General features: G+C 25.8%; 1 protein-coding gene across 1 annotated transcript; it reads left to right on the top strand.

The window, feature by feature from the left end:
- Nucleotides 1–1961: 1961 nt before the first annotated feature.
- Nucleotides 1962–13002, top strand: LOC111276245 (sodium/calcium exchanger NCL-like). The gene is made up of 7 exons (XM_089754246.1): nt 1962–2524; nt 10520–10705; nt 11279–11460; nt 11570–11715; nt 11820–12087; nt 12159–12464; nt 12564–13002. The coding sequence occupies exons 1-7, from the start codon at nt 2077–2079 to the stop codon at nt 12810–12812; spliced, it is 1785 nt and encodes a 594-aa protein (XP_089610372.1). The 5' UTR covers nt 1962–2076; the 3' UTR covers nt 12813–13002.
- Nucleotides 13003–13495: the final 493 nt, after the last annotated feature.

Below are 13495 nucleotides of genomic sequence, written 5' to 3'. Positions count from 1 at the left end.
AGATCTAGTCTTAGAACAGGCAAATTTAAACCCAAAAAACACCGATTTCCACTACTCCAAATGATTCCAACTTTCACTATTTGTTCCCCCAATTGTGCTCTTTATTGGCATGGGCTTATACCCTACCAAATATTCTCACCGCGGTGAACCGCCACCTTTGCCGCCTTAGCGGCCTCTTTATTTCCTTCCCCTGTTTACCTTTTTAGCTTTCCTTACAACCTACTCCTCACTAACAAAAAGAACAACACCAGAAACATTCAAAACCCCAAGCTGCCGAATCACAGCGCCCTTCTATGGTTTCGTTGTTTGTTCTTCTTTTTTTTTCTCATGCTTTCTGGTGCTGTGGTTCCCCACCTGGGGATGTGGTTGTTTTTTTTTTTTTTAACGTTTGTTTCTTGTTTAGGTGGGTCTCGGGTAGACGGGTTCGTGGGTTTGGGACTGAGTTGTGAGTAGTTTATTGGATTTCTTTTTTTGTTTTTTTTTTGGCTTAGCAGTAGGCAATGGTGAAGTGGCTGGAAGGTGGCCGTTTGGGTGATGGGGGTGGGTTTATCGGATCGTGGAGGAGCTTTGGCTCTGTGGTTTGTGGTGGTTTTTTTTTTGGCAGAGTGTTTTTCCGTAAAATTTGGCCTCCAAAAAATTTTCAGAAAAAATTCCCCCCCTTCTCCACTGCTTCAATCTTCAATTTATAAAAAATACTCAGCAAATGGACAATCGTCCTCTTTACATGTTAACTGTCCAACTTTTGTCAATGGAAGAGGAAAACATTCGCAACCCCTCAACTTTTGTCAAAGAATTCCATGCACATGATTTAATAATTCCAACTTTGACAGTGATAGCATAGGTTGGTTATGGACTTTTCCACCATTAATTTTTATAAAAAATAATATATAATAATTGAATCAAATTTAAAATAAACATAATCAAAATATCAATGTATGAATGAATTTAATTTGGACGTATCAAATTTACAGATGAAATTTGAGATTTATTATAATTTATTCGAATAAAATTAAATGTTTTTATAGAAAAAGAATAAGTTGTGTTTTCAAACTAAACACGTATTCTGATGTAATGGTAGATTTAATATTTACCAGAAGAACGTTATTAATTGATTTGCATTGTTAGTTTTTGGAAATTGAAAGATCAAAGTTAATGGAATATAAAAGCAGATCCACACAAAAAAGGACGAAAATATTTAGCAACATAAATTTCATTAATGCACACCAACTTCTGCTCTCGTTGACATAATTTTTAATATCAAAACCAAAAAAAAAAAAAAAAAAATTTTAAACTCACTGTCATACATGTAGAAATCTTTTTTACTCAAATTCCATAGCCAACATTTCAAACCATCAAAAAAAATTTTTTTTTTTTGTTTCAGCTAAAATTTTCTTGAAAAGAAATAAAAATGAAAAATTAAAAGCAGTATACATACAAATAGGAGTAACAAAAAATATGAAAAAAATAAAATTATATATATATATATTTTCTTTTCACTCTTGATTAAAAAAACCAACAAATAATGTGGATATCAACAAAGTCATAAAATCTCATGCAAAAGGCAAAAGAAAAAGTTTAAAAAGAGAAACATTAAAAACTTACAAATTCAATCAAAACCTTAAAATATTGAATCTTTGAAGAATATAAAAGATTAAATTGAGAAAAAATTATATAAAAATAAAATTTTCAAATTGAAATCAAATAAAATTCTCAACAATTTTTTTTTTAAATTAAAAATTTCATTTAAAATTTTATTGTTAAAATTGAAGGAAAATTAAAAAAGAAAAAACATAACTTTGTAAATCGTCTATACTTTGCCAAGGCTCTCCAAAGTACTTCTCTATTTCATCCAAAAACAAAAACAAAAAAAAAAAAAAAATGGCGTAAGAATAGAAAACATGGAAAGAAGAAAGAAAAGTGCGTTCCCTTGAACCTTCTACTGATCTTTCTGCGAAATCAAAAGACTTAATGTGAGTATGAGGACAAAGGTCGGAAAAATGGAAAAGAAATGGAAGAAAAAAAAAGAGAGTAATAAAGAAGCAAAACATTTATGGTTTTGAGAGAGGTTAGGTGAAAATGAAAAAAATTTATCTTATAGACTTTTCAAACATTGTCAAAAAAAAAAAGACAACTATGACTTCCAAACATTTCGTACTCCTTTTCTTCTTCCTCGTTTGTTTCTCTTCTTTCCCATCTCACGCTCGCTTCATCACCGGCCGTCCATCCCCAACAGATTCCGTTTCCGATGGAATCTCCACCGTCAAAAACAACCCACCTTACCTCCTCCTCAAACCGCTGGTTTCGGCGGAGGAATCGTGTGAACAGTCGTATGGTTTCTTACCCTGTACAACCACGGTGTTGGGGAACTTGTTTTTAATCATCGTTTATGGATACCTTATGTTTTTAGCTGCTACTTACTTGTCCAATGGAAGTGAGCTTTTGCTTCAGATCCTTGGTCCCGGGATTGTTGGAGGATTGTTCTTGCCTATTCTTGGAGCTCTTCCTGATGCAGTGCTTATTCTTGGTAACTTTAAATTTTTGTTCGTTTTTAGAAATCTTTTATTGGGCTGTTGGGTTTGCGAGAAAATGTGGTCATGCTCTGCTTGTTTGAAGAGAAAGTTAAAGTTTAGTTACACTTATTCATTATTTGATTGATCAGAAAATGGGTTAGAAAGAGTTGAAAGTTAAAAAAGTTTAGGTCTCGTCTTTTTTTCGTATGAAAAAATTGAAAATTTATATCTTAATTTAGTTAAAATTAACCACGTATGATTACCAAATTTCGGGTTTAGTATATGATTTTTTTTAGGAAGTCAAAGTTGAATTTTGTGTTTTCTATTTAGTGTCTTGTAAAATTTTTTTGGAAGGATTATTCTTCTTTGAAAGTTTGATTCTTGCCATATTGTATGTAATATCATTTTCTTGTTTCTTTTTATAGTTGTCTGCTTTTATTGGAATATCCTCGTTCTTTGATCTTTGGATATTGTTATTATTATTTGCATGATATTACTTATAAAATTCTGCTTCTTGATCATGTAATTTAAACTTTTTTGTATATTGATCTGGATGGACAGAATCAATTATTAGTGATTCTCTGCCATTGCCAAATGTCTCTTAAAAGGGGGTTTCAGTTGCCTTTTTTTTTTTTTTTTTTTTTTTTTTTTTTGTGTCTTCCATATTTTGGGTTTATAACGAAAAGAAAACATGTGGAGATTGAAGTTATCTCCAACAAGTTCCTTGTTTTCTGTGTTTGATAATTTGTGGGAGTTAGACATTAAAAGCACTAGACATATGCATGAGTCACGCATAATTTTTATTTTTAAAAGTTTATTTTAATAAATAAATTTTTATATAATAATAATAATTATGATAAATATTAATAATTTAATTTTGATTTTGGTATAATACAAGTAAATTTTGATAATTTTTTATATAATTTTGATTTTGATAATTTTTAATATAATTTTAATAACCTTTGATATTAGTTTGGTTACTTTTGATATAATTTTGATAACTGTTGATAAATTTTTTTATATAACAATATTATTATTTCATTCAAATTTAAAATTTTTTTAACTAAATTTTTTGTTGAATAGGTTCTTGTTAGGTTTATTATAGTCTTCCAATAGTAAATTTCTAGTTTTGTTTCTAGTAGTAAACAAGGCTCAAGTTATAACAACTTTAAATATAAAAAAAATCAATTATTGATAATTAAGTTATTTTTGATTGACTATTATGTTATCTATGATTTACTACTAAACTATCAATGATATATTACTAAATTATCAATGATTTACTATTAAATTAGTATTGATTTGCTACTAATTTATAAATGATTTACTATTAAGCTATAAATGATTTATTACTAAATTATTAATGATTTACTACTAAGTTATCGATGCATTGTTATAAAGTTATAACTGATTTACTATTAATTTATCAATGAATTACTACAAAATTATCAATAATTAACTAATTTACTACTAAATTATCATTGATTTACAATTAAATTATTAATGATTTACTATTAAGTTATCAATAGTTTACATTTAAATTATCAATAATTTACTATTATGTTATTATACATTTACTATTATGTTATCATTGATTTATTGCTTAGTTTTTAATTATTTACTACAAAATTATAACAATTTTATTACTAAATTAACCGTGATTCATTATCAAGTTATCAGTAATTTAAATTAAATTATCCATAATTTACTATTAAATTATTTAACTATTAAGTTATTAATAATTAACTACTACTGTGTTATATTAATTTACTTTTTAAGTTTTCAATGATTAACTATTAAATTATCATTCATTTTATTATTAAGTTATTTATGATTTACTATTAAATTTACAATTAATTATTACTAAACTAAAACTGATTTACCATTAAGTTATCATTAATTTACTATTTAGTTATCAATAATTGACTACAAAGTTGTTACTTGTTATTTTTTAACCTATTATTGATTTACTAATATATTGTTATTTATTTACAACTATGAAATATGGAATTTAAAAAGTCTACTAATAATATATGGGACAATTTTCTTTTTATATGATAACATTATTATTTCATTCAAATTTAAAATTTTTCACTGATTTTTTTATTGAATAGGTTTATAGTAGGTTTATGATACCCTTCAAAATGAAAGTTTTGACTTTATTAATGCTAGTAATTAGGGTTTAATCTTTGGCAACTTCAAGTATAAAAAAATTATCAATGATTGACAATTACGTTATTAGTTATTTACTTTTAAGTTATCAATAATTTATTACTAAATTATCAATAATTTATTTCTAATTTATGAACAATTTGTTATTAAATTATGAATGATTTATCATTAAATTATTAATAATTTCTATTAAATTGTTGGCAATTTACCACTAAGTTATTGATGGTTTATTATTTATAATTGATATACTACCAATTTGCCAATAATTCACTAAAAAGTTACAAGTGTTAACTAATTTACTACTAAATTATCAATGTAATTTACTATTACGTTATTAGTGATTTACTATTTAAGTTACTAATTTACTACTAAATTATCAATATATTTTTATATATTTACTATTATGTTATCATTGATTTACTACTTAATTTTCAATTGTTTACTACAAATTATTATCGATTTACCACTAAATTATTTATAATTTACAACAAAGTTATTACTGATTTATATTAAATTATGCATGATTTATTATTAAGTTATCACTAATTAATTATTATGTTATCGATGATTTACTATTAAGTTAAATTGATTTACTTTTAAGTTTTCAATAATTAACTATTAAATTATCAATTATTTATTATTAATTTATCATTGACTTACTATTAAGTTTTTATAATTTACTACTGTCAATTAATTATTATTAAACTAAAACTAATTTACTATTAAATTATTACTAATTTAGTATTAAGTTATTATTAATTTATTTCTAAGTTATCAAAATTAACTACTAAATTATCACTTATTTTTATTAAATTATCCTTGATTTAGTACTGTGTTATTATACATTTACAACTAAATTATAATTGATTTATCATTAATGTATTATGTATATATTATTATATTATTACTGATTTACTAAAAAATTATCAATTATTTACTAGTAAATTATTATTTATTTACTATTAAATTATCACTAATTTAATACTAAGTTACTAATAATTACTATTAAGTTATACTAATTACATTTAAGTTTTTAATGATTAACTACTAAGTTATAAATTATCTACTAATATGTTATCATTGATTTGTGTATATCCACACCAAAAAAAAAAAAAAAAAAAAACACAATATATACTAGATGGTGTAATTTGAAAAAAAAAAAAAAAAGAAAGAAAGAAAAAAGTTCAAGTTTAAATGACTTGAAAAATATAAGTAAATATTTTTAATTTACTATCCGTAGTTTAATACTTAATAATAAGTTAAAATCATAATTTTTTTATATTAATAAAAGAATTAAAATTAAATTAAATAAATATATACAATATATATTAAGTCAATATTTCTAAGATATTCTTTAAAATTTTTAGTTCATGGAAAAATAGTATATATTAAAATAAGTTTTTTTAATGATTTAATTAAATTATTAGTGTATATATTCTCATACTTGTTAGCGAAATACAATTGCACATAAAAGATTAAAAATTTTGAAATGTTATGTCATCAATGGAAGTAATAAACTTTATCTTATATTTTTATTTTTAAGTATATAATTTTGGATAAAAATTTAGTTATATGTATGATAAAAGTAATGAAAACTAATTTGATAAAAAAAATTATAAAAATTAAATAGACAACAATTTTAAAATATCAAATTCACAATAATTTCCTTCTTATTCTTCATAAAAGATTTCTTTTTCTAAATAAAAAAGGGGCATATTTTTAATTGTTGGTTCATTCTTATTATCTTTATTCAAATTTTTTTTTTTGATATATTGATGCCATTCAACTTCTCTATTTAGAAAGAGTAAATAATGTTTCGCATTCTCCATAAAATTTTTTTTTAATTGTTGCTTCATTCTTATTACCATCATTCATTGAATTTTTTGATATTTTGATATCAATTAACTTCTCTATTTGGAAAGAGTAAAGAACACTATAATAGGTCATAACATTTCAAATAATGTTTAATTATGTTGTTTTCATGAATGAGTTTAAACTATGAAATAATAACTTTCAAATGAAATGTTAGAATTATTTTTCTCAACCCATATAATAGCAACTTGATTAAAAAATGAATTATTATAAACTCATTTATTTAAATTAACAATTTTACAATATGAATTTCAAAATTCTAAAAAAAAAACCCTTTAATCTCTATAAAATTTGGGCATAATGATTTTCTTTTAAAACTATCATTAGTATATCTCCATCACTTTTACACTTAAATTTTCAATATGTTGTATTCTTATTCTATTTTTAAATTTATTATCGGCATCATAAAAGTATAACTAAATTAACATGGATTAAACAACTCAAACTTGAAACAATTCAATACTCAAATTGAGTATAAATAAATTTTTTTACTCATTTTAAATTTTAATTTAATTAAAAATAATATAATGCACATAATTATAAAAATGATCTAATTTGACTCAATCTCAATTGATTTTAAGAAGTAATAACTTAAAGTTATTTAAAATCCAAAATGATTGAACTTAACCAAAATCCAAATTGAAATAGTAATTCAATCAAAATCTAATATTAGTTATTCATCTTCTGTAACAATTTAAAAGTTCTTTATTTAATTTTTTTCCCTTCACCTTCAATGTTTTATTGTTATTGTTTTTGTGATTGAATTAGTTAATTAATTTTAAGAGTATTTCTAAAGTGAAATTGTAATTATAAGTAATTGAATATATTTATAATTTATTTGAATTTAGGACTATTTGAATTCAACTTTTTAAACAAATAGAAACATGTATTAATTCTTAAGTCAAATTTGCTCAGGTGCATAAATGAATAATTGAGTACACTATGAATAAAAGTAAATAATAAAACGTAACTCAACCTAATTGGTCACTCGTTCTAAGTCTAAAATTCAACTCAAAATTATAAAACAATAAAAAATCAAAATAATTAAAATACTAAATACACAATTAAATAAATATTTATCAAATTAATTTTGTTAATGAATGTCTTTAAATCATTTTTATGTTTACTTAAATTATAATTTATAACAATTATTTATTTTAAATGTAAAATAATAATTAATTTGATAAATTTCAGTTCTTTTGAACAAATATTACCTAATATGATAAGCTTAAAATTTTTTATAAAACAATAAACATTCTTGAATTGATATAAGAAAGAAAATGAATGAGTATACAATATTTCTCCAAATAAAAGATTTTCATATTAATCTTAAAGAAATTTGAAATTAATACATTTGTATATTTTTCATTCAAGTATCATATATCACTAAACTTTGTCATATGGAGAAAATAGAGTTAAGTATAACTAATTAAATCTTCGTCTCATTTTTCTATTTAGAATAATCTTCTATTAGTGCTTCCATCAATTGCATGTAATTGTACGTTCCATCCATTAAAAACTTATTTTTTTAAAGAAAAATTATTATACATAAATTTTTTTATCTAAAAATATTAAAATACATAATTTTAAAAAATAAAATAAAATAAAATAAATTCCTAACCTTGTTACTTATCATGTTTTCCTAAGAAAATTTCAATTCTAAAAATAACAAACTTATTATGTAATACCTATATAATTTATAATAATTCATTTTCAGTATTAACAACATAAATTTTTATAAATGAATTTAATTTTGACATAAACACATTCATAAGATAGTTTCAATGAATTTTATCACACCTTCAAAGAAATCACCAAGATAATTAATTTTACTTCACTTGATAATTTTTTACTTAGAATAATTCTCATTAGGTTGCTCAATCATCTGGATAACAAAAAAAGTGAGTAATTTAATACAATTGAGAAAGATTAAATAATCTTGAGATATAAATTAATCATATATATGCACATTAAGATAAAAGTTAAGAGAAAATTAAATCAATTAATATTTCAATAAATGTTAATAATTTTTATGTTAATTTGACGGGACTCAATTTTGAGCTACTGGTAGCTTCACCATCTCTTAAATAATCTAATTCTATAAATGAAAAATCCAATTAAAGTGTTCAATGAATCTTATAGTGATAATTGTTAGAGGATGGGATGTAATTGATTTGCATTTGATTTGATATTAATTTTTATTCATGAGAACAACGATTGTAAAATTTTAGAGAAAAAAAATACAAAATAAAATTATTATAAAGGTTAAACTAAAACTATAAGAATGGTATATTAAAAAATTATTTCAAGGGATTAAAAAGATTAATTATGTTATCAATAATCAAATAATCAACTTATAAAATATATAAGTAATAAAATCATTAACATACATATATATTTAATATATTAAAACAAAAAAATTGAAAGATAAAAAATAAAAAATAATATGCTTCAATGACTTAATTATAGTTAACTTTAATAAATTTATTTATCGACATAAACACCTTATACAATTACTTTTACAACAACTAAATAAATGAACTCCATATAATTGTTTTATTCTTATGCACATTAAACTTTTTTCTTGTTCTATTTGCACTTTCATTTGATGCAAAAATTTATTTTACTTATAAAAAAAGAGTCTAATGATAAAAAAAATTATTTAAATTAAAATTTATAAAAAATTACTAATGGCATTTTAGTCAATCACGTTTAATATTCTTTAAATTAAAATTTTATTAAGGGTATTTTAGGTAATCATTTTTAGCACCTTTTTAGTCTAATTATAAAATAAAGTCTAATAATAAAAAAATTTATTTAAATTAAAATTTATAAAAACATTTACTAAGTATATTTTAGTCAATCACTTTTAATACTTTTAGAATTAAAATTTTAAATAGTTTAATTTTATATAAACTCTTTTCAATATTAATTGATTTAAATTAAACTTAAATAAATTAATAAATTAATAAATTATATAAACTCTATTTTTAATTTTAATTGATTTAAATTAAACTTATATAAATTAATAAAAATTATATATTTAAAGATAAATTTGTTAATTTAAAAAATTATAAAAATATTTAGATCGATCACTATTAATACTTCACATGGATTTTTTTTTTATATAATTTTATTTATTGGCTTCTACTACTTCAAGAGACTTCGGCTGAAACATGAAAGGTTTGGTGCCCATTTGATTAGTTGAGCTTGTTTGGACTTAAGCAAATTCAATTTTAGACTTGGATGGAGGATGCTGGAAAAGAATTTAAGTGCTTCATTCTTCTCAAATTCAAGACTAACGAATTGAAGTTCTAAATTGTATTTGAGTTTATGAAAATTTAGATGAAAGATATTTCCTTTTCTATTGAAGTTTTTCTTTGCAATGATTTATCCGATATAAATATTATATAATTTCTTAAATATGAATTAAAATTAAAAAAAAAAATTTCTTTGTTCTCAAATTTTAAGGGTTCTGTAATTCCAGGAAATAGGCACTTCAGGAGTCTTTGATGGTTTTTATGGGTTTCTTCAATTTTGACAGCTAGCTGGAAATGAAAACTTTACTACCCAGTTGTGTTCATTTTCTGGTTACGACGATTTAAGTTTAAAGTTGCACGACTTACACAAATTCAACTTCAACCTTCTAGAGAATGAAAATTCTTAATTGCTCATTCTTCTCACAACTAAGTGATTTGAAGTTCTAAATCATAAACGAATTGCAAAACTTAGCTGAACGACTTTTAAATTTTCTCTTGAAGATTTCTTTGTAATGGTTTATCCAACTATAGAAATGCAATATGATTTCTTTAAATAATATATATGAATTTGTTTTATTTTGGTTGCGTTTATAAGTATGTGCATGTTTGGAAGTTATCAGGCCATATCATCTGGTTCATGTATTTAATTGTTTTATGTCTAGAATGCTTTTAATTGGGTTGTCTCTTTTTGTTCCCATTTCCCAGTATCCGGACTTTCTGGAACCACAGAAACTGCTCAAAGTCAGGTCTCCATTGGAATGGGATTGCTTGCTGGGTCAACTGTGATGCTTCTCACGGTGATATGGGGAACGAGTGTTGTTGTTGGCAGGTGTGATCATCGTGATTCCGTTGCAGTAGATGGAACAATTACAAAAGGATTTAGCCTAACAGGTGCACACCTCTGCTCAACATTATTCTTAGCTAATTACTGCTATGAGGGGTTTAGAAGTTGTTTTACCATGCCTTATGCTGCGGCAACCTTCCCTTGGATTTAATAGTGAAAACTGCTACACGAGGAAAAGCTAGAGAATGGACAGATGCCCTTTTACTGTAGTCAGTCCCAGTAACCACTGTTACTTTTCTCTATTAGTATGTGTTATCATGTAAAGTGTGTTGATTTTTTTTCCTCTCCTTCGGTCAATGTCTGTTAGCAAATTATAGCTTGTCATGCTATATCTTCAGAACCTTAAATTATTAAGTGGGGAGTATGCTAGTATTTTAAGGTCTGAAGTTTCAATTATGGTCAAAGTAACTTCGGTTGCGCTGGAAAATTGAGGGTGAGTATAACCTTCATATCATTCGCCTAAGTACATGTGGTACTGGTAACTTTGTTTGAACTAGTATCTTGAGATGTGATTTTATTTTTAGGTGGATGCCTAATCCAAAAGCTTTTGCTTTTTCTGTCTCTTTTTTTTTTTTTCTTTCTTTAATTGTCCCTAATCAAAAGTTTGTCCAATATTGCAGAGACTGGTGTCAGTACTGACATATGGACTTGTTATGCTGCAAGAATAATGGCTGTATCAGTTATCCCATTTATTATTGTTCAACTACCACAAGTTCTAAATTCAACTTCAGGAAGAAACTTGGCAGTTTTGATTGCTCTTATTGTATCAGTCTCAATGTTGGTTTCTTATTGCCTTTATCAGGTAATATTATCTTACAGAAAGACACTCTATCATCATATGTTCCAATAGGTTTTTTCCTTTTAATTTTTTTTTTTTTTTCATTTTCTTATGATACGTATATATTTTGCAGGTCATGCAGCCTTGGATCCAGAGAAGACGACTTGCTTTTGCAAAGCACAAACATTTCATATCAGGAATATTAAAACACTTGAAAAAGCATGCTTTGGGAAAGCTTCTCACTGATGATGGTGAACCCAATACAGAGATTATAAAAAAGTTAGTTTTAAAATTTGACATTTAAGAGAAACTTGCCTCTTCTGCTGGTACTTTGTGTCACATTTCATATACTCTAACATATACCGACTCTCAACATCGGACAGGTTATTTGAGACAATTGATGATAATCACGATGGTGGTCTTTCACATTCTGAACTGAAAGCATTTTTAATCGGAATCCGTTTTGAAGAAATAGACTTGGATAAGGAAGATGCTATGAGAAAAGTAATGGCAGATTTTGATACCTCTGGTGATTCTCTTGTTCAGCCGGACGAGTTTGTAAAAGGAATCACAAAGTGGATGAATGAGGCAAAGCAAACTGGGGGTGCTTATCTTGAACCTACGTTTAAGATTATTGACCAATTTTACCAGGTAAATTGAGCATGGATGAGTTCTCTAGAGATTATAACTTACACGACTGACTTCTTCGAATTATTTGGCAGCAAACCAAGAGAGAACATGATTTGTTGGGGCCGGCGGAACAAAGTGATGAGGTTGTTGAGCGTGTTGAAAACCCTGGGTGGATCGCCTTCAAAGCAGTACTAATGTTACTGCTGGGTACCATTATTGCAGCTGCATTTGCAGATCCATTGGTTGACGCTGTTGATAATTTTTCTGATGCGACAAGCATTCCATCTTTTTTCATCTCATTTATTGCATTGCCATTTGCTAACTCCAGTGAAGCTGTATCAGCCATTATCTTTGCTAGCAGGAAAAAGCAGAGGACTGCATCTTTAACATTTTCTCAGGTCTGTTTCTTGTTACTCCACTTATTTGTTGAGTTGATAATCGTTTGACTGATTATCAAGCTAGCATATGAATTCTCATCTCCAAGTTTCTTGATGCAGCTTTATGGAGCAGTAACCATGAATAACGTCCTCTGCCTGTCAGTTTTCCTGGCACTTATTTACATCCGGGGATTGACGTGGGACTTCTCATCTGAAGTGTTGGTAGTTCTTATTGTTTGCATTGTGATGGGTGCCTTTGCCAGCTTCCGCACCACTTTCCCGCTTTGGACATGTTTGGTTGCTTATATCCTTTATCCATTTTCCCTGGCGCTCGTTTATGTTCTTGTTTACGTCTTTGGTTGGTCATAGGTTCATAAATGTGATTGACTAGTCTAGCAGGTAAACAATTTGTTCCTAGCTTCATGGGTTTCCCTATGTATAAACTACTGCTACTCTTTCAATTTGACATTGCATTTCAGAGAGACTATTCTGGATTATTGTTTTGTTAAACTTATGATGTATCTGTATTTTGGAGCAATGTTCCTCAGTTTACATGGAATGCTTGTCTAGAACAAATCAAACCAGATATCAGTTTCGTTCCTTGAATCAATCTGTTTCTAGAAAAATATCATCCCTTTGCATGTGTAAATGTAGTAATATTGTTATGTGTATGAACGAATCTGGCTTCTAAGAAAGCAAAATATGTAAAACAAGTTTTGAGGTGGAGATTAAAGAAGCAAAATTTGGGTAATGCAATTAAGGGTAGTTTTGATACTCTTAACAATGGGGAGAGACATTGCTATTGATGTCTGTTGACCGATAGAAGAGATGGGAAGTAGCAAAGCCATGTAATGTATAAATGCTAATTGCTACATAACCTTTCCTCCTAAAATGACTTGAATCGATCATCTCAAACTCAAATTTTTTTTAACATTCACAAGAAAGGATCATTGGATTCAAACTTTCAGGTATAGACTAAATTTGGGTCCAATTAATATCTGCCTTTTGTCCCCTAACATGGAGCAAAATTGCATCTTCGAAATGATTTTTTT

The sequence above is a fragment of the Durio zibethinus genome, chromosome 25, assembly GCF_047325235.1.
Source record: "Durio zibethinus cultivar Kanyao isolate XHJ-2024 chromosome 25, ASM4732523v1, whole genome shotgun sequence".
Lineage (NCBI taxonomy): Eukaryota > Viridiplantae > Streptophyta > Magnoliopsida > Malvales > Malvaceae > Durio > Durio zibethinus.
Note: the sequence above shows the minus strand (reverse complement) of the source record. Positions and strands in the feature narration are given on the sequence as shown.